Raw genomic sequence first — 18450 nt, forward strand, 5'->3', positions numbered from 1 at the left:
CCGCGCGCGGTAACAGCCGGCTGGGCGGAGCAGCCAGGGGACGGGAGGCACTGAGGCCTAAGTAGGCCGAGGCGCAGCCTCTCCGACGGAGGCTCACGGGGCGGGCGGAGGAAAAGAGCACAGCACTAACGGGCTCTAACCGACTTCCAGAAGGACCCCAGACAGCAGGAGAGGCTGGCCGGCCTGCTCGTCTTCCAAAGAGAGGAATGAGAGCAAAGGAATTCACCAAGCTTCGTAGCACACGCGCTTGAATGGCTCTCGTCACGCGACGCCTCGCCCGGACAGCCTTGTCGACTGCGCATGCGCGGCAGTCTCCCGTCGCCCAACCTCCCTTGTTCACGTGACCCAGATCGCGCTCTTCCCGCCTCACCTCACGAGGCGCTGCCAACAGCGCCAACTGCGCGTGCGCGGGACTGTCCCTTCCCCAGCCCCCAGCCTCGCCAGCTCACGTGATCCATCCCGCCCATCCTGGCTGGACGCGCGAGTGTCTCTAAGTGCGCGTGCGCAACTGTCTCCATCATTATTATTTTTTCATTTCCTCCCCGCCCCGGAAGGTGGCCGGTCCCTCTCCCCCGCACACCCGCTGAGAACTTACCCAGTGCGCACGCGCGGCCCCGCCCTCCCAGTCACGTGCCCGCCGGCTCCGCGCATGCTCGCTACAGATTTCCCCGTGGGCTCCTGGAATCCGGGCGTTTGGGCTGCCGCCATGACCCGCGCCGCCCTTCTTTCCCCACTGCATCCCCTCCTCTTGGGCCTCCTACTCCTCTCCGCTCCGCAGGGCGGCCACGGCCTGCACACCAAGGGCGCCCTTCCCCTGGACACAATCACTTTCTACAAGGTAACGGGGGCCGCGCAGGTGCAGCCGGGACCCCCGTGGGATCGCGAGCCCGTGGGGGACGTTGGGCGCCGAGGGCTGGGAGCGGGCGGTCGTGTGCCCTCCGGTAGGCCCGGTGGAGCCCGCTGGCTCCTTCCCGGCCGCGGCGGGTCCTCCGCGGGAGTTAGGAGGTGCAGCCGCGGGGACCGTGGGCAGGGGCAGGGCCGGGGCCGGGCAGTCCGGGGAGACCCCCGGGAAGACCCGAGGGCGGCGTGCGGAGGGGCGGGGGGCGCCGCGAGCCTCCCACCCGGCGTCCTACCCGGCGTTTCCGCGCCCCTCTCGCCTGAGAAGGGACTGCAGCCTGCTTTGCAGTGAGTAAGTCGTGTTCCCTGAAAAGCGCATCCCCGCGGACTGGGTGCGTGGCTTAAGTGGCAGAATATCTGCTTACGAAGTGCAGTGTCCTCAATTCAATTCGCAGAACCACGAAAAAATAAATAATAAGTTCCAAGCCGGGTGCCAGTGTCTCATGCCTGTAATCCTAGCTTCTCAGGAGGCGGAGTTTGAAGCCAGCTTGGGCAGGAAAGTCCTTGAGACCCTTTATCTCCAATAAACCACCAGAAAATTGGAAGAGGGTCTGTGGCTCAAAGTGGTCGGGCGCTAGCCTCGAGCTGAATAGTTCAGGGACCACGGCCCTGAGTTCAAGTCCCACCACCTACACATCCGTCTCCCCTCCCCCCCCAAAGCTCCAGTTTAGCTACTTTTTTTTTTTTTTTTTTTGCCAGTCCTGGGCCTGAGCTCAGGGCCTGAGCACTGTCCTTGGGCTTTCTCAAGGCTAGAGCTCTACCACTTGAGCCTCAGCACCACTTCTGGCTTTTTTCTATGTATGTGGTACTGAGGAATCCAACCCGGGTCTTGGTGCATGCTAGGCCAAACTCCCGGTCCTTAGCTGCTCTTTTTAAGGAACATCCTGGGGTTGGGAGAACTGCCACTATTCCCATTTCCCATTCATAAACTGTGGGATCCTGATCTGGGAAATGTTGACAGCTGAATTTAAAAACCCCCTCCTCTGCTATGTGTCTACAGTCACTAGCAGCTCTTAACTTCCTCTAACCAGGCAAGCTATTTGTTGAGATAGTTGATTTCTTATTTTGTACCCGGTAAGGGGGAAGTGAAATTAGAAGTGGGACCCTAAACGTACCTCAGTGGTTGAAATCTGTTTCTGAAAGGGTTGTGGTCTGGGCACCTGTAGCTTGCTCAAGGGAAAGTTCTAGTAATTTCCATGTGTAGGTAGGTATGACAGGTACATCACAGTGCAAAAATGTGACAGAAAGAGATTGTACCATGATGATCACTTATTTCTTGATCAACTGTGTGGTTCTATTTTCACTGCTGTCACCCTGATTTAGGCTGTCAGACTAGTCTCTTCACCAAACTACCAAACTGACCCCTTTGTTTCCACTTGAAGCTTTGCAGAGTAGCAAGTCTTATGTGAACTGCTTCATATCCCCTCTGCTCCAGCCATACAAACCTTCCTTCTGTCCTTCAAATATTCATAGCTTCTTAACTGCCATTGCACGAGCTGATCCTTGTGACTGGAACTAAAGAGCCAGTCACTTCTCTTTGAGGCTTAGGTTAAATGTCACCTCCTCAAAGCTCTTCCTTGATTTTGCCCTAGGCCAAAGTGCCAGGCACTGTTTGCTCTGTAGTTGTTTTTTTTTGTTGTTGTTGTTGTTGTTTTGCCAGTTCTGGGGCATAAATTCAGGGCCTAGGCATCGTCCTTGGGTTTTCTCAAGGCTAGCACTCTATCATCTGAGCCATAGCACCACTTGTGGCTTTTTCTGTTTATGTGGTACTGAGGAATCAAACCCAGGGATCTATGCATACAAGGCAAGCACTGTACCACTAAGCCACATTCACATACCGTCAGTACTTTTTATGTTTGGTTAGTTGTGGGACTTGAACTCTGGGCCTGGGCACTGTCTCTGAGCTCTTCAGCTCAAGGTTCCTGGCTCTACCTTATACTTTGAACTGGTTTTCTGGTGATTAATTGGGGATAAGAGTCTCATGGACTTTTTAGTGCCTTTTTTTTTTTTTTTTTTTTTTGGTGCCGGGGATGGCTTTGAATCAAGATCCTCAGATCTCAGCCTCCTGAGTAGCTGCTAGGATTACAGGCATGAGCCACCACACTGCTGTATTTGTGTTTTTAAAGCATTTTCACCTTCCCCACTCACACCTCTAGACCATGGCACTTGCTAGCAAAGACTACCAGAGTTTTCAATTAGCAATAATCGCGCCTCGGATCAACCTCATTGGCTACGATACAGCCAATGCGCAAAGCTGAAAGCTAGACTATCAGAGTTTTGTTCATTTTTCATACATTTTCAGGCATGATGGGGTTGTAGGGACAGCAGACATAGGCCATACGTAGGCTGTGTTCTCACTAATACCGGTGCTGGTGGAGAGGATAGAAACAAGCCAGTAGAAATTTCAGTGATAAATGAAGAAGACACATCAGATGGAAGCCTACAACAGGAATTGTTTGATATGTGATGATGGGCAGAGCCCTCTCCATTAGAAGGGGACGTTTCAACTGGACCTTGACTGAGAAAGATGGCCTAGGCAGAGAATTCCAGTCAGCATAGCAAGTGGAAAGGCTCCGAGTGGGGACAGGTAGTATGCTTCACTGAAACAAGGCCAGTGAAGCCGTGGGACTTGATATGCTTTGTTTTTTAAGACTGCCTGCTTTTTGTCCCCTGAAACTCAGGCTTTTGGGTGTTAGTGACCACTTACGGGTGACCTTTTCTGGAGGCTTCTCCATCATGCATCTCTGAGCAATATTTTACTATTGTTTTGTTTTACCAGTCCTGGGGACTGAACTCAGGTCCTGGGCACTATCCCTGAGCTTCTTTTTGCTCAAGACTAGCACTCTAGGCTGGGAGCGTGGCCTAGTGATAGCATGCTTGCCTAGCATGCACAAAGCCCTAGGTTTGATTCCCCAGAACCACATACACAGAAAAAGCCAGAAGTGGTGCTCTGGCTCAAGTGGCAAAGTGCTAGCCTTGAGCAAAAAATGTCCAAGGGAAGTGCCCATGCCCTGAGTTCAAGCCCCAGGACTGGCAAAAAACAACTATCTTCATGCAGGCTAAGCAAGCATTCTACCACTAAGCTATATTCCCAACCCCTTTATCTAGGCAATGCTAACATTAAGCCAGTTGGGCATCAATGTACAAATAGAGACCAACAAAAATATTTATTAGGTTCTTTGATTTCCACTGGAATTGTGTCAACTTGACATCATTATCCATGGTGATTGCCTATGCTGAAAACCAGACATTGGTGATCACTAGAATAGAAGGACAAAAAAGTGTCCTGGGAGGAGGGAAAAGCAGTGTTTTAACTAAAGGCAGCTTATTAGATTAAGATGCATACACTGGGAGGCTGGGAGTTTGCTCTAGTGGTAGAGTGCTTGCCTAGCATGCATGAAGACCCAGGTTTGATTCCTTGGTACCACATACATAGAAAAGGCTGGAAGTGTTGCTGGGCTCAAATGGTAGGGCTCTAGCCTTGAAAAAGTCTTAAGGACAGCGCTCAGGCCCTGAGTTCAAGCCAGGACTGACCAAAAAAAAAAAAGGTTCATACACTGGGAGAAACAAGATAAAAAGAGCCTTCACTGAGTTAAAGGTAGACTTTCAATAAGATCCCTACAGATCCCTTCCTAGTATGTCCATGAGAATTGATTTGAGCATTCAAACAAAAACATTCCTGGAAATACTTAGGGCAGCACCATAAACAGTAACCTGAAGTAGAAACAACCACAAGTATTTGTCAAGTGACATGCGGTTTATTCATCTGACAGGGAATATGAAGTTCTAGCCGGGTACTAATGACTCAATACCTGTAATCCTAGCTACTCAGAAAGCTGAGATCTAGAAGACGGCAGTTCAAGGCCATCCTAGGCAGAAGAGATACTAGATTCCCCATTTCAAAATATTCAGCAAAAAGCATGGCTGAAGATGTAGCTCAAGTGGTAGAGCTTAGCCTAACAAGAACGAGGTCCTGAATTCAAGCCCCAGAACCACACACAATATACAAATCTTACAATGTTATGCTAAGGCAGAGAATTCAGATTCTGTCAGAATAAGCAAATGGAGGCAGGGAGGATAGCACTGCAGAGTACTTGCTTGAGGAGTACAGGGATGGGGAGGATAATGACAATGCTCTATCAGTGGACAGCAGCATTGGAAACATAACATGGTCAGTTTAGGACCCTGTCTGATCCAGGGAGAAAAGACGACCCAAGCCAGGGCCTTTTGTCCACGTTTCATCTGCCTGAACTCGCCTCGTTCCCCCTCAAGTCTCTCTAGCCAGTGTCCTCTGGTTCAGTGGGATGATGAGTGTGATGGTAAGGTCCACTGGAACTTAGCAAAGAGGACTTGAGGACAAAAGCCCTCGCTTGCTTCCCTACAACTTAGTCTGTTGGAGCTGGGGTTGTACACGCTGGGTTAGTATGAACACATACCTAATGAGGTGCCCAGCACTTGGCAGGCAGTCACAAAATTAAGTGACTCAGTGGGTGGATGAGTAAATAGTAGGTTGTGAGAGCTCATCTCCCTGGCAGGCTTGTGTTCCACTGTTTCTGAAACAGGGGCCCCTTTGGAATGAGAATTAGCCCCCAATGTCCCTGGAACACCCCATTTGCTCAGCTCTATGCACCCTCAGGTCATTCCCAAAAGCAAGTTCGTCTTGGTGAAGTTCGACACCCAGTACCCCTACGGTGAGAAGCAGGATGAGTTCAAGCGCCTGGCTGAAAACTCGGCCTCCAACGATGATCTCTTGGTGGCAGAGGTGGGGATCTCAGGTATGATGAGTCGAGGATGACTGGGGAGGGCAGCGAGGGAGGAAGTTAGGAATGGCTTCTCTGCTCCCAAGGACAATACCCGGGGTCTTCCCAGGTGAGCCACTCACAGGGTTAAATGGGATTGTGGATGTCAAGGAATTGGTGTCCACGGAAGCATAGCCAGAGCAGTTTGGGGGCCTTTGGAACCTGAGGCTTAGCCTTGAAGTTTCCTTCAAGGGAAGAGAAGTCTGAGGCCCCAGCCTCCCCAAACCTTCACCCCCCACCTCCCTACCCCATCCCCCACCCCGGCTAACATTCAGCTCACTGTGGGACTGGACCAAGGGGCGTCCCAGGTGAGCAGCCTAGGGCTGCGGTGCACTCAAATGATTGGATCATGGCTTTAGCTCGAGTACACTGGTCTGCCACAAACTCTTGCAACTCTGAACCCCAGTGACTTTTTCTTTTTTGGTGCCATCCCTAGGGCTTGAAAGCAGGTCAGCTGTTTCGCTCAAGGTTAGTGATCTACCATGTGAGCCACGCACAGCTCCACTTCCATCCTTTTTTGGTGGTCAGCTGGAGGTATCATAGACTTTCCTACCGGGCTGCCTTTAAACTGTGATCTTCACCTCTCAGTCCGAGTAGCTGAGATTATAGGTGGGAGCCACTGGTGTCCAGCCAACAGTGACAGCTCTTAATAATAACTACCACCAACATTTATCAGGCTGTAGAGGTTTCTGCTCAGATGATCATATTTTTCATCTTCACTTGAACTCTGCTTAACAAACTATATGTGATCTCTACTTTCTATTTGAAAAGCTGCAGAAGCCTCTAGGAGTTTAGTGACCCTTAGACCTTTGGGTGTGGAGTGACTTCATCCAGTATTCCCAAGTGTTTTTCCCAGAAGCTGTGATTTCCCTGCCTGGAGACCTCTATTCCCTAGGAAGCCAGGAACCTGCTGCAGCTTAGTGGTGGTAGAAAGATAGCTGGCATACCTTTAGGGCAGCTGGTCAATTCTGACTGACTTCCAGTCAGTTCCTTCAGTCCTTTCTGAATGATATTAGCTAAATGTCCTCCCTGGTTACTGTGCCAGGTTACTCTGCCAAGTGTTTTGTGTGTGTGGTTCTCTGTGATGACTCTGGAGAAATCACTTCATAGGCACTATACCCCATACACCCTCACTTTCAAATCATGAAACTTGGTGCCAAGTGCATACCTATGGTCCCGGGGGTGACAAAAGAGCAAGGAAGGGTGCTGTGGATCAAGTGGTAGAGTGCTAGCCTTGAGCCTGGAGAGGCTCATGGACAGTGCCCACGCCCTAAGTTCAAGCCCAAGGGGATAGGATGGGAATGTGGCTTAGTGGTAGAATGCTCTTTTAGCATGCACAAAGCCCTGGGTTTGATTCCTCAGTAACACATACACAGAAAAATCTGAAGTGCCGCTCTGGCTCAAGTGGCAGAGCACTAGCCTTGAGCAAAAAGTGTACAAGGAAAGTGCCCAGGCCCTGAGTTCAAGACTGGCCAAAAAAAAAAAAGCACAACTCAGGGACAGTGCTTAGGCGCTCAGTTCAAGCCCCAGGACTGGCACAAAAAAGGGGGTGCTCCTAGGAGTGTAGCATGCTGAGGTCCTAGGTTCAATCCATAATTATGCTTTAAAAAATGCTCAAAATTACTATCAACTTTAAAATGGCTTAATTAGCATCTGAATCAGACATTCAGCATTATTGCCCAGTCATAGTTGGTGTGAGCCCATTTCTTCTTGCCAATGTGTAAGGAACAAATTCAGCTTCCAGGACTGCTGTTGGCTCTTAGGGAGTTCTTACCAGGTCTCATGTACTCGGAACTTCTCCAACCACCTGGTATAAGCCCCCATTCATACAAGCCCAACTGACCTTTGTAACTTCTATCCTCTGGGCTCAGTGTCAGGACAGAGCTTCTGTTCTTTGGGGTGCTTTCTCCCAGAGACGTTCCCAGATCTTCATTTGAGGGAACATCCAGGCCCCTTGGCTGCTGCTATTTCCACAGGCAAGGTCTCTGTGACTACCTGCAGTGAGCTTACTTTACTGTTTTGTTTCCATCCAGTCACGAATCAGTTCACTTGTTTACTCTCTTCTCACCATTAGAATGTGAGAACCTGGATCTAGGTCCTCACACTTAGAACAGTTTCTAGCACCATAAAGATTAAATGGATTGATTAATGTTGCATAGTTACCTGTGGCATCATAGGAATTCAGAACCTACTTTGAACTGCTTTACACCAAAGACTAGTCCTCTGCACTCAGTCCCCAGAAAAGTGTTTCTGCCCCGATTAGTATAGCCTTGCGCTTACCTCATCTTTGGTTTCTGCTCACAGATTATGGTGACAAGCTGAACTTGGAGCTGGGTGAGAAGTACAAGCTAGACAAGGAGAGCTACCCAGTCTTCTACCTCTTCCGGGATGGGGACTTTGAAAACCCAGTCCTGTATAGTGGAGTAGTGAAAGTTGGAGCCATCCAGCGCTGGCTAAAGGGGCAAGGGATCTATCTGGGCATGCCTGGGTGCCTGCCTGTGTATGATGCCCTGGCAGGCGAGTTCATCCGGGCCTCCAGCCCAGAGGCTCGCCAGGCCCTCTTGAAACAGGGGCAAGACAACCTCTCAAGTGTGAAGGAGACCGAGAAGAAGTGGGCCGAGCAGTATCTCAAGATCATGGGAAAGGTTCTAGATCAAGGTGAGGATTTCCCATCATCAGAAATGACCCGGATCACCAAACTGATCGAGAAGAACAAGATGAGTGATGGGAAGAAGGAAGAGCTCCAGAAGAGCTTAAATATCCTGACTGCCTTCCAGAAGAAGACGGCTGAGAAGGAGGAGCTGTGAAAGGCACTCACATTTCCTAGGGTTTGCTGGGGGTAGGGAGGGGAGAGTTACCTGTTGGCTTTGAGACCTATGTGGGATGGATGGGGTAGGGGAGCTGGAAAAGGTGGCACTAAACCTGAGTCCTGAGCCCTGAGTATATCTGGACATTATGCATGCTCCGGGCATCTCGAGCCAGGCTAAGGAGAGCTGGTGGCTCTACTCGGGCTGAGTGGAAGGCCTCCAAAGGGAATTGGTGCTATAAAGAGGGTATTGCCCACATCCATGACAAGAAATTTCTGATCCAATAAATGTCCTGTGTTTGATTATATTTCAGCTTTAGATTTTTTTTTTTTTTTTTGGCCAGGCCCCAGCTTGAGCTCAGAGCCTGAGCACTGTCCTTGGACTTCTCAAGGCCAGAGCTCTACCACTTGGCCACAGCACCACACCTGGTTCTTTATGTATGTGGTACCCATGAATAAAACCCAGGTCTTCGTGCCTGCTATGCAAGCACTCTACCACTAGGCCAAACTCCCAGCCCTGAATTTATTTTTTAGTCTAAGCTGATATCTGCACCACATTCCTGGTAACTATGCTGCAAAGTAGAGTCTAGCACAAGGGAAAGTGAAAGCCTTTCTTATTTTCCACTCTTATAGATTAACTGTGGCTCTTATAAGATGTGGTGCCTATCTTCTTGTCCTTACAACTCAACACTAAGGAACACGGCAATTACTTCTCATAAAGTTTTTGGCAACTAGATGATAAAATTCAGTCCATTTTTAATACTTTCTAGTCAAGCTCCTTTACCAGTGGCCATTGGAAATGCCATCAACTCCATCTCTAAAATAATGTCTGATCGTACATCAACAGAAAAAATGTGAATTACAGGGAGTTGTCAAATCCTTAGGATTTTGCTTTTCTACCAGCTAAGACAGGCTGACATTTAAGTCATTGAAAGCAAAAATGGAAGAGTTGCATAGAAAACACTGTGGTAGCTTAGGCTAAAAATTCAAAGCTAGATGACTTTTTTTTCTTGGCCAGTCCTAGGGTTTGAACTCAGGGCCTGGGCAATGTCCTGAGCTGAGCTTCTTTTGCTCAAAGCTAGCACTATATCACTTGAGCCACGGCATCACTTCTGGCCTTTTCTGTTTATGTGGTACTGAGGAATCAAACCCAAGTCTTCATGCATGCTAGGCAATCACTCTATCACTGAGCCACATTCCTGGCACTGAAAGACACATTTAAACATCCACCAGTCCATACCCAATACAGATAGTGATTCCACAAAGGTATTCATTTAAAAAGTGGCTTAAGTATATAATTTAAAATTAATAATGGATTTTGTTGGAGACATAGCCCTCAGTACAAAATTTAAGTAAATTTTGCCATTTAGAGCTAATAAACAAACAGGCAGAACTGCCAACTTAAAATTTAAAAGTTTATATAAATAAACCCATCCAGTTTGAAGTAGATTTCCTATGTATCACTTAATTCTGAACTCAAGGAAGACTAGCCTTTTTTTCTATATTAATGAATCACATCAATTTAGGAAGTTTCAATAACAAGCCTGTGGATACATTGAAACCCCTTTATATTAAAAGTTAAAATGAAAGACAAATCCAGATTGAACATAGTGATTGCAAAATATAATGCAATTTTAAACAAAATTATGAGAATATACAAAATTGATGGGCAACACAACTAGGTATTTGTACATCTTCTGTTATGTGGAGAACACTAAAAATGTCTCTACCTTTTATCCACATCAGATAAATGATTTAAACCAAGTGTTTCCTATGGAGAGTCTTAACTTAGGATCTCAGTAGTATAAAAAAAAGCAATCATTTTTCAGTCTGTAAACAGTAGTCGTGGGTTCTTTCCTTTTTTTTTAAATATCAATTTACCGCACAAAAACAACAACAAAAAACCTATACAAACCATAAACAGCAGCAGCAGCAATGGGTTATTTGGGAATTCTCTTCAAATAGCAATGACATACAATTGCTGGGAGATGGGTGGCTTTTACGTAAGAATATATATATATGTATATGCATATGTATATATATTTAACTGTACACAATTTATAGTGCATGAGTCTCCAGAAGAACAGTTTGATAAAAAGGTAGTAGCTATTTCTGCATAATTTCATTTTTTATAATTATCTCAAAATGTTAAGAATTGGACCTAACTGAAAAGCTACATTTAGTAGGAAAATCAGCAAGTAACAAAGGGAACGAAACTCCTATCTAACCATTTTGTGTCAGTGACATTATCAGAGATCCTAGACATTCTGGGTGGGAGAAAGATTGAGACCTCTGGTCACGTGTCACCGAGGAAGACCACCACCAGCCCAAGTGTATGCTGGGTTGATTTCAAAGAGCTTTTCTATTTGTATGCCCAACACTTCCAAGAACACATGCCATCCATGCGACGGCTACCTGCATACACATAGTCCACCTGAAATAGGCCGCAGATCATGGAGTATATGTGGTTAAAGGACAGTCACAACCAGAATGTTCAATTCATCTTGCTTAAGATCTTCCGTTTATGATGGATACTGTCTACTAATTTATATCAAAAATAATACTTTACAATTACTCAATGGTATAGGCTTTCCAACAAGTCCTATTTTTGAACAGGCCATAGAGTAATTTCTAAAAATTTCCATGAAGTTTTTAATCACCATATCAAATTGTTAGTCTAAGAAATTCAAAATGAAGGACAAAAAGCAACCTATAAAGATTTTCCCAGCTAGCTTTAAAAATTATCCTATTTCACTGGAGCAGCGTATAGGAAAGGACTGTTCTTATCTGTAAGACTGACCCTCCATCAGATGCTTGAATTTCCTCATCAAATTCATTTCTTCACTCTTATTACAGAATTACCAACTCAGCATTTAGGTAAAAGACCAAAAACAAGCAGGTATTCAAACACCAAAAAAGAAAGTTGTCAAACTGAAAATTGTGTAACATTTTCAAGAGCAATTTTTATCTTTTCTATCAGGCCATCCTCTGAAGCCACAGTCTTGGGACTGGACTTGCAGATAAAGTAAATACCATCCTGTGAGTCTCAAGTCTCAAGGAACTAGAGTGAATATCAAATCCATAAATAACATTTCTTTTGTCAGCTTAAAACTTAAAACCCAGGTTAAATCCATAATATATAGTTCCTCCCTTCCCAAATCCCAGACTTAAAAACACTAAAACAGAATATCTTATTTTCAAGCATATATAGCTCCACATATATGACTTAAGAACCACCTTAAATGTGTGACAAAAAACCAATGGAATTAAGTATCTGTCTCACCATGTAAGTTAAACACACCTTCTCTATAGGTTAGTGATTCTCATCTTCCCTAAATGGATGACTCCAGGAGGCTTATGAAATGGCCTGTAGGACTTTCTCCTAAAAACAGCTGAAAATTAACAGAGACTTTGTCTCCCTGAGACTTAACTCTCAAAGAAGTTAGGATAGGGGATGTTGTGGCTATCAAGACTATTAGACTAAAAACTCTGAGCACCTGTGGCCATCTGATGGGAGCTATCGATGGCAGGTTCTAATTGCAAACCTATGAGGCCTCATTGGACCTGCCATGGCTTCAGTGGGAATTAGGAGCTGAGAAGCTGCAGCTGTGGGAGGGCTCTATCCCAATCTTGCCCCCTCTACTTCTACCTTGTGTCTTATGGCTTAAGGAACAAACCAAAACTCCTCCTGTCAGGACAGAAGGGCAACTCAGCTGCTCCAAGGTGGATGCTTACACCTCAGTTTCATTGCTGCTTTTGTAGAACGCTGCCTCCCCCGAGATATGTCTTGTGACAGGTGGAAAGAAGAGTGGGTTGTCTTGTTGCTGCCACACTCATATGAATATGTATAAAAAGTGGTTGAACCCACTGAGGGTGCCTGCTTCTGCTTTATATACAATAATTTAATCAGTTATACATATTTAATACCTCAAAAAAATTAATTCACGATCAAAGTCCTTCATGCATTTTATGAGGAAGTTCTGGATTAAAATGATGGTTCAACTAGTGTGGCTTTTGCTGGGAAGATGTTTTCATCATTTTCTGCTGTTGTCATCAAGGCCTGTTTTTATACCTTCTCAAATCTTTAGCTTCTTTGTGGTCTCAAGTCTTTTTTTCAACAGCTCCCCCATTTCCAGGAGTGAGTGCAGGTAACTGCTTCTCACCTTCCCTTGAGCAGTCTTTGAAACATTCCTTTCTTCCTAAAAGACAGTCAGAAATAGTCTTGCTCAAAATTCATTCTCCCAAGGTAGAATTCCTCAGATAAGAGATAAAGCTACAATGACTCATTGCAAGTGCCACTTGAGTAGCAACTTTCTATGTCAAGGGGTTAAAAAAAAATAGCTCAAGGGGCCGGGAGTTTGGCCTAGTGGTTAAAGTGCTTGCCTAGCATGCATGAAGACCCGGGTTCGATTCCTCGGTACCACATACATAGAAAAAAGCCGGAAGTGGTGCTGAGGCTCAAGTGGTAGAGCTCTAGCCTTGAGAAAGTCCAAGGACAGTGCTCAGGCCCTGAGCTCAAGCCCAGGACTGGCAAAAAAAAAAATAGCTCAAGATGAACACCAGTGGCTCACGCCTGTAATCCTAGCTACTCGGGAGGCTGAGATCTGAAGATCACAGTTCAAAGCCAGCTGTGGCTCAAGGTAGTAGAGCACTAGCCTTGAGCTAAAGAATTCAGGGACAGGGGCTGGGAGTTTGGCTTAGTGGTATAGTGCTTGCCTAGCATGCACAAAGACCCCAGGTTTGAAGTGGTGCTGAGGCTCAAGAGCTACAGATCTAGCCTTGAGAAAGTCCAAGGACAGTGCTCAGGCCCTGAGGTCAAGCCCAGGACTGGCAAAAGGAAAAAAGGAAAAAAAAAAAAAATAGGGACAGTGCCCAGGCCCTGAGTCAAGCCCAACAGCACCCCCCCCTCAAAAAAAAGTCCGGGAGCCTAGCTACTCAGGAGGCTGAGATCTTAGGATCAAGGTTCAGAAGCCAGCTCAGGCACAAAAGGAACTGAAACTCTTACCTCCAATTAATCTGTAGGAAACGGGAAGTGGGGCTTGACTTAAGGGTAAGGCTGTAGGCTTGAGCTGAAGAGCTCAAGGACAGCACCCAGGCCAAGTTCAAGCCCCATGATTTCTCCTTGTAATAAAAGGTAATGTTTAGGGCAGAGAGCTTAGCCTAGTGGTACAGTGCTTGCCTAGAATGCATACAGCCCTGGATTCAATTCCTTTGTACCACATAACACCGAAAAAGCAGAAAGTGGCACTGTGGCTCAAGCGGCAAGCACTAGCCTTGAGCAAAAAGTGTACAAGAACAATGGCCAGGCCCTGAGTTCAAGCCCCACAATAACTGGCCAAAAAAAAAAAAAAAAGGCAATGTTTAAATATATACACTGAAAAAGTATTGCTGGTTTTCTAGAATCTCTTACCAGAGAGAATGAAGTATCTTCTAAAATAAGTTCTTCAAGCTTAAGTGCAATTAGATGTGCTTCAAGCCCTTTAATATGATCCACAACATTGGACATTAATGTCTGAAGTCCAGTAACATAGTCTTGGAAACTGGTGAAGACAGGCGGCTGCGATTAAAAAGATTAAAGGGAGCTAAAAGATTATCAAACATTTCCAGTGTTTGCATCACACAATGCGAAATAACTTCATGCCACACAGTAATCAATGGTATTAACAGACAGACATGGTCACAGCCAAGCATGGGGATGCACAAGGGAGGTGTGATATGCAACCATCATCTTAGCTATGTAGGGAACTTAAATAGAATAGAGCCAGCCCTGGCAAAAAGACACTTCTTGAAAAAATAAAGGCTTGGGACAAGTGGTAGAATGCCTGCCTGGCACACAAAAAGGCCCTAAGTTCAAATCCCAGACACATACATACATACATATACACATGCACATAATGAAGGAAAGAAAGCATGCATGTAATATCCTTAAGACTTGTATAAGAGAATGAAAAGAAAAAGCAGCCTGCAGCCAGATTGAGACTTGAAATTTTCTGTTACTACCATGATGATGCTAGTTTCTTTTTTCTTCTTTTTCTTTTTTTGTAAATTTAGTTTGAATGGTCGCAGGATGCTCTCACAGTAACTGGACACCCAAAGGATAATAGAAACAGTCTGAAAGAAGAAGATTTCCAAATTTATCCATTAAATATTATACTCAAGGTATCTATCAGGCAGTTAAAGGCAAAGGATTAAACAAATTCTAACTAGTACTTATTTACAAATCTTTTTCACTTTTGTCCTCAATTTGCACTCTCTTTTCTTTAATCACATGTTGATCCAGGTACTCAGGTTTACATATGAGGTCTTCTTTAAAACAGCTCATGGTTAAAGGCTTAAATTCTAGAGGGCAGTGCCGAGAAGTGGCTGAACCATGAAGACTCACCAGTGGATTTATACACAGATGGATTCATAATTTGATAGCCTTCCTTACTGAAAAGGGAGGGAAACCCACCGAAGGAAACAGGTCTATAAGGGTCTGTACATTTGTCCCTGCCCCTGCCTCCCTTTCTGACTGCTTGCTGTCAGAAGAGCAGCCTTCTCTACTGTTCCTTCCTATTTCTGCCTCTGCTTCATGGCTGCAACCTTCTCTAGGTATGACTACCCCCATGATACCTGACCCAGAGAAGCTCACATCACAGGCTGATGACCATGGACTGAAAACTTCTCAAACTGTGAGCCAATAAACTTGTTCCTCCTTTTAAGCTGTTCTCTCAGCAATCAAAAAACCAAAGGCACCAGGCCTCTATCTACTCAGGTTCAGGCAACAGCCTATCTGTTCTACTGGCTGCCCACCCTAAGCCACCCTCCACTTTACTCTGCTTTTTTTTTTTTTTTTTAGCATTCCTGTAAAAGCGGGGATATAACTATCTTCTCAGTAAATGGTCCAAATCCCTAGGCACAGAATCCAAAGGTTCTTTCTACTATGGCTCTCTGCAAATACTTAACCACCAGCTAAGAGGCTCCCTCACCTGAAAACCTGGGTGTCTCCTCCTATACTGGTATTCCTATGTACATAGATGTGTAAGTATGATTCATCTGCTCACTACCTATCTCCCATGCACCCACCATGTACTATTCACTAGAAAAAATACATTGCCTTAAGGAAATTACACACTAAAAGAGGGAAAAGAAATCTGAAAGAATGAATACTGGAAAGATAATAGATTATGTGTGTATGATCCTTCTCATTAAAAAAAAAAAGTTCTAGCTGGCACCGGTGGCTCATGAGGCTGAGATCAGAGGATCAAGGTTCAAAGCCAGCCTGGGCACAAAAGGATCTGAGACTCATCCCCAGTTAATCTCTAGAAAATGGGAAGTGGGGCCTGGCGCAAGAGTAGGGTAGTATCCTTGAGCTGAAGAGCTCAGAGAGAGCACCTAGCCTGAGTTCAAGCCCCATGAACCACCTACCCCCCCTCAAAAAAAAAAAAAAAGTCCTGCTGCCAGAAATGTTGACTAAAATCTATACTTTAGCACTTGAGAGTTTTATCATTTTTAGCCTGAAACAAAAGGATCATGAATTTGAGGCCAGCATGGACTACACAGTGAGATCTTTTCTAAAAAGGACATCCTCCTCTTTGTAACATAAGCTACTAAACAAGTATCAACTAAAAACTCTTCATAAAGGGGGGGGGGGAGACTCCAGGCATAGCTAGGTGCCCCTTCTATACTAGCCATAAATTCCTTTATAATACAGAGGAGTAGCTCAGTAAACAGCAAAAAATTTAAAAAACTGAAATAACCTCGGTAAACTACACCTAAGAGAATCAGAAAAGAGAATGGAGAGAAAACAGCTAGATTTAGAGTGATTCTGGAAACCTGAGAGCTCTACCTAGTAACCTGAATGAAATACTAGTATTTGTAGAAGGAGCTGATTTAGAAATTATTCAACACCTATTACCTCCTTATTGTGGGAAATTAATCCTGCACAACATGAAGAGAACAAAAACGTACCTCAACAAAGAAGACAAGATTTTCTAAAAGAGTAGGATGTGTTTTCAACTTGCCGTTTTTAACTTCTAAGAGATTGCCTTTACATTTACTGAAGACATCTGAAAATGGAAAAATCCATTTATTCATCTTGGCTTTCAATGTTACTTTTAGGAATACAATGTATAAACCGAGAATGCACAATTACAAAAGCTTTTTTCTTTTAATTTCGCTTTTCAACATGAATCAAATGTCAGAGTGTATCTACTTTAGGTTTTTGTTGTAGCTCAGTGGTGTGTAGCTCAGTGAGGTGTGTACATCCCTTGAGGAGAAAGAAGAGGACCGGCTTCCTAGTACTGGGAGGAAGAGCTATGAATTCAAGGCCTGGATAGCCTATATAGTGAAACATTGTCTTTAAAGTTAAAAAATGTAAACAACAGGCCTGGGAATGTGGCTTAGTGGTAGAGTGCTTGCCTGGTTTACACAAAGCCCTGGGCTCCATTCCTCAGACCCACATAAACAGAGAAAGCTTGAAGTGGCTCTGTGGCTTATTGTGGCACAGTGCTAGCCTTGAGCAAAAGAAGCTCAGGGACAGCACCCAGGCCCTGAGTTCAAGCCCCAGGATTGGCCAAAAAAATTTAAAAAATAAAATGTTTAAAAAAATTATAATTTAAAACACAAGCTAGGTTCATGCCTAGAATCCTAGCTACTAAGAGGCTGAGATCTGAGGATTTGGGTTGGAAGCTAGTTTGGATAGAAAAGTCTCCAGAAGATTCTTATCTCCAATTAACTACTCAAAAACTGGAAGGGGGCTATGGCTCAAAGTGGTAGAGCCCTAGCCTTGAGCAAAAGAGCTCAGGGACAGCACCAGGCCCATGACTCACCAAAATAATAATAATTCAACAATCAAAAAACAGATTCATTACAGTTCTAGTCTTCAAAATATAAATAATTGCCGTAAGCTTTATAAATTCTAGGTTGCTAAAAATCACCGAGGATATTTCAGGGATGTCATGAATGCACTAAATTTAAGACTGAGTGAATGACATGTAAGCACTTGTGCCATGGGGTGAGTTTGGCCTAGTGGTAGAGAGCTTGCCTAGCATGCACAAAGACCCAGGTTCAATTCCTTGGTACCACATACCAGAAAGATTGAGATCCAAGGAAAAATCCAAAAGATTACTATTTCTAATTAACTAGCAAAATACCAGACTGAATGGAAGGAGAGAGGCTCAAGTGATAAGAGCACCAGTCATGAGCAAAAAAGCAAGAGAGCACAAGGTCAAGAGTTTAAGCCCAGAATCAATAAGGCAAATAATAACAAAACGTATTGCTAATATTCATACACAATTCAGGAATACATGGATTACTTACCTTTTAACTGTGTTAGTATAGACTTAAGACTACTCTCTACTCGTTCCTGTATCTCCACTGTATCCTCTAGAATTGGGGGGGAAAAATAGTCCTTTTTCAGATTTTCAAGTAACAAAGCAGGAAGATCAACATTTGCAAACAAATCAAGAGCAAGGACTTTCTTGATCTAAAATCTATTATTCAGGTTGGGGTCGGGAGGGCAGAAAAAGACAGAGGGAAAGAAATGGAAGAAAAGGAAAGGTCGTAACTGATGACCTTTCTGCCAAAGGAGCATATAAAATTGTATAGAAGAATTTGAAATCCATATGTAATTAGGAAAAAAAAATACAAACAAGCTGGGAAATTTTGGCCCACACCTGTAATCCTAGCTACACAGAAAGCTGAAATCTAAGGATCACAATTCAAAGCCAGCCCTGACAAGTTCAAGAAACTCATCTCCAGTTACCACCAGAAAACTGGACATGATGCTGTGGCACAAAGTAGTAGAGTATTAGCCTTGCGCAAAAAAGGTCAGGGACAATACCTGGGCCATGAGTTCAAGCCCCACTGACAAACACACAATACAGACAGACAGACAGACAGACAGACAGACAGACACACACACACACACATACACACACTAAAAACTTAGAAAATTGTGTTTTGACA

The 18450-nt window shown here is 44.7% G+C and overlaps 2 protein-coding genes and 1 pseudogene across 8 annotated transcripts in view; 1 reads left to right on the forward strand and 2 right to left on the reverse strand.

The window, feature by feature from the left end:
• The first annotated feature begins 632 nt into the window (after nt 1–632).
• Erp29 (endoplasmic reticulum protein 29) lies at nt 633–8810 on the forward strand. Of its 2 annotated transcripts, XM_090320096.1 has the most exons (3): nt 654–838; nt 5534–5672; nt 8001–8810. In XM_090320096.1, exons 1-3 carry the CDS (start codon nt 707–709, stop codon nt 8501–8503), a joined length of 774 nt encoding a protein of 257 aa, XP_090176222.1. In that variant the 5' UTR covers nt 654–706; the 3' UTR covers nt 8504–8810. The 2 variants fall into 2 exon arrangements, with proteins under 2 accessions (XP_090176223.1, XP_090176222.1); XM_090320097.1 differs by lacking the exon at nt 5534–5672 and having other exon boundaries at nt 633–838; nt 8001–8107.
• LOC150045030 (U4 spliceosomal RNA) lies at nt 3081–3153 on the reverse strand (annotated as a pseudogene).
• A 1093-nt stretch (nt 8811–9903) lies between the features above and the next one.
• Nucleotides 9904–18450, reverse strand: part of Naa25 (N-alpha-acetyltransferase 25, NatB auxiliary subunit) — a 51139-nt gene continuing 42592 nt past the window's right edge. For all 6 annotated transcript variants that reach the window (XM_090320091.1, XM_090320090.1, XM_090320095.1 and 3 more), the window contains 5 exons: nt 17803–17868; nt 16453–16550; nt 14503–14613; nt 13913–14059; nt 9904–12701 (listed from right to left, as the gene is read on the reverse strand). In XM_090320091.1, the coding sequence (XP_090176217.1) occupies nt 12579–12701; nt 13913–14059; nt 14503–14613; nt 16453–16550; nt 17803–17868 (545 nt within the window). In that variant the 3' untranslated portion in view covers nt 9904–12578. The remainder of the gene's footprint in view (nt 12702–13912; nt 14060–14502; nt 14614–16452; nt 16551–17802; nt 17869–18450) is intronic.

Source organism: Megascapheus bottae, chromosome 28 (assembly GCF_031878675.1).
Source record: "Megascapheus bottae isolate mThoBot1 chromosome 28, mThoBot2.hap1, whole genome shotgun sequence".
Taxonomy (NCBI): domain Eukaryota; kingdom Metazoa; phylum Chordata; class Mammalia; order Rodentia; family Geomyidae; genus Megascapheus; species Megascapheus bottae.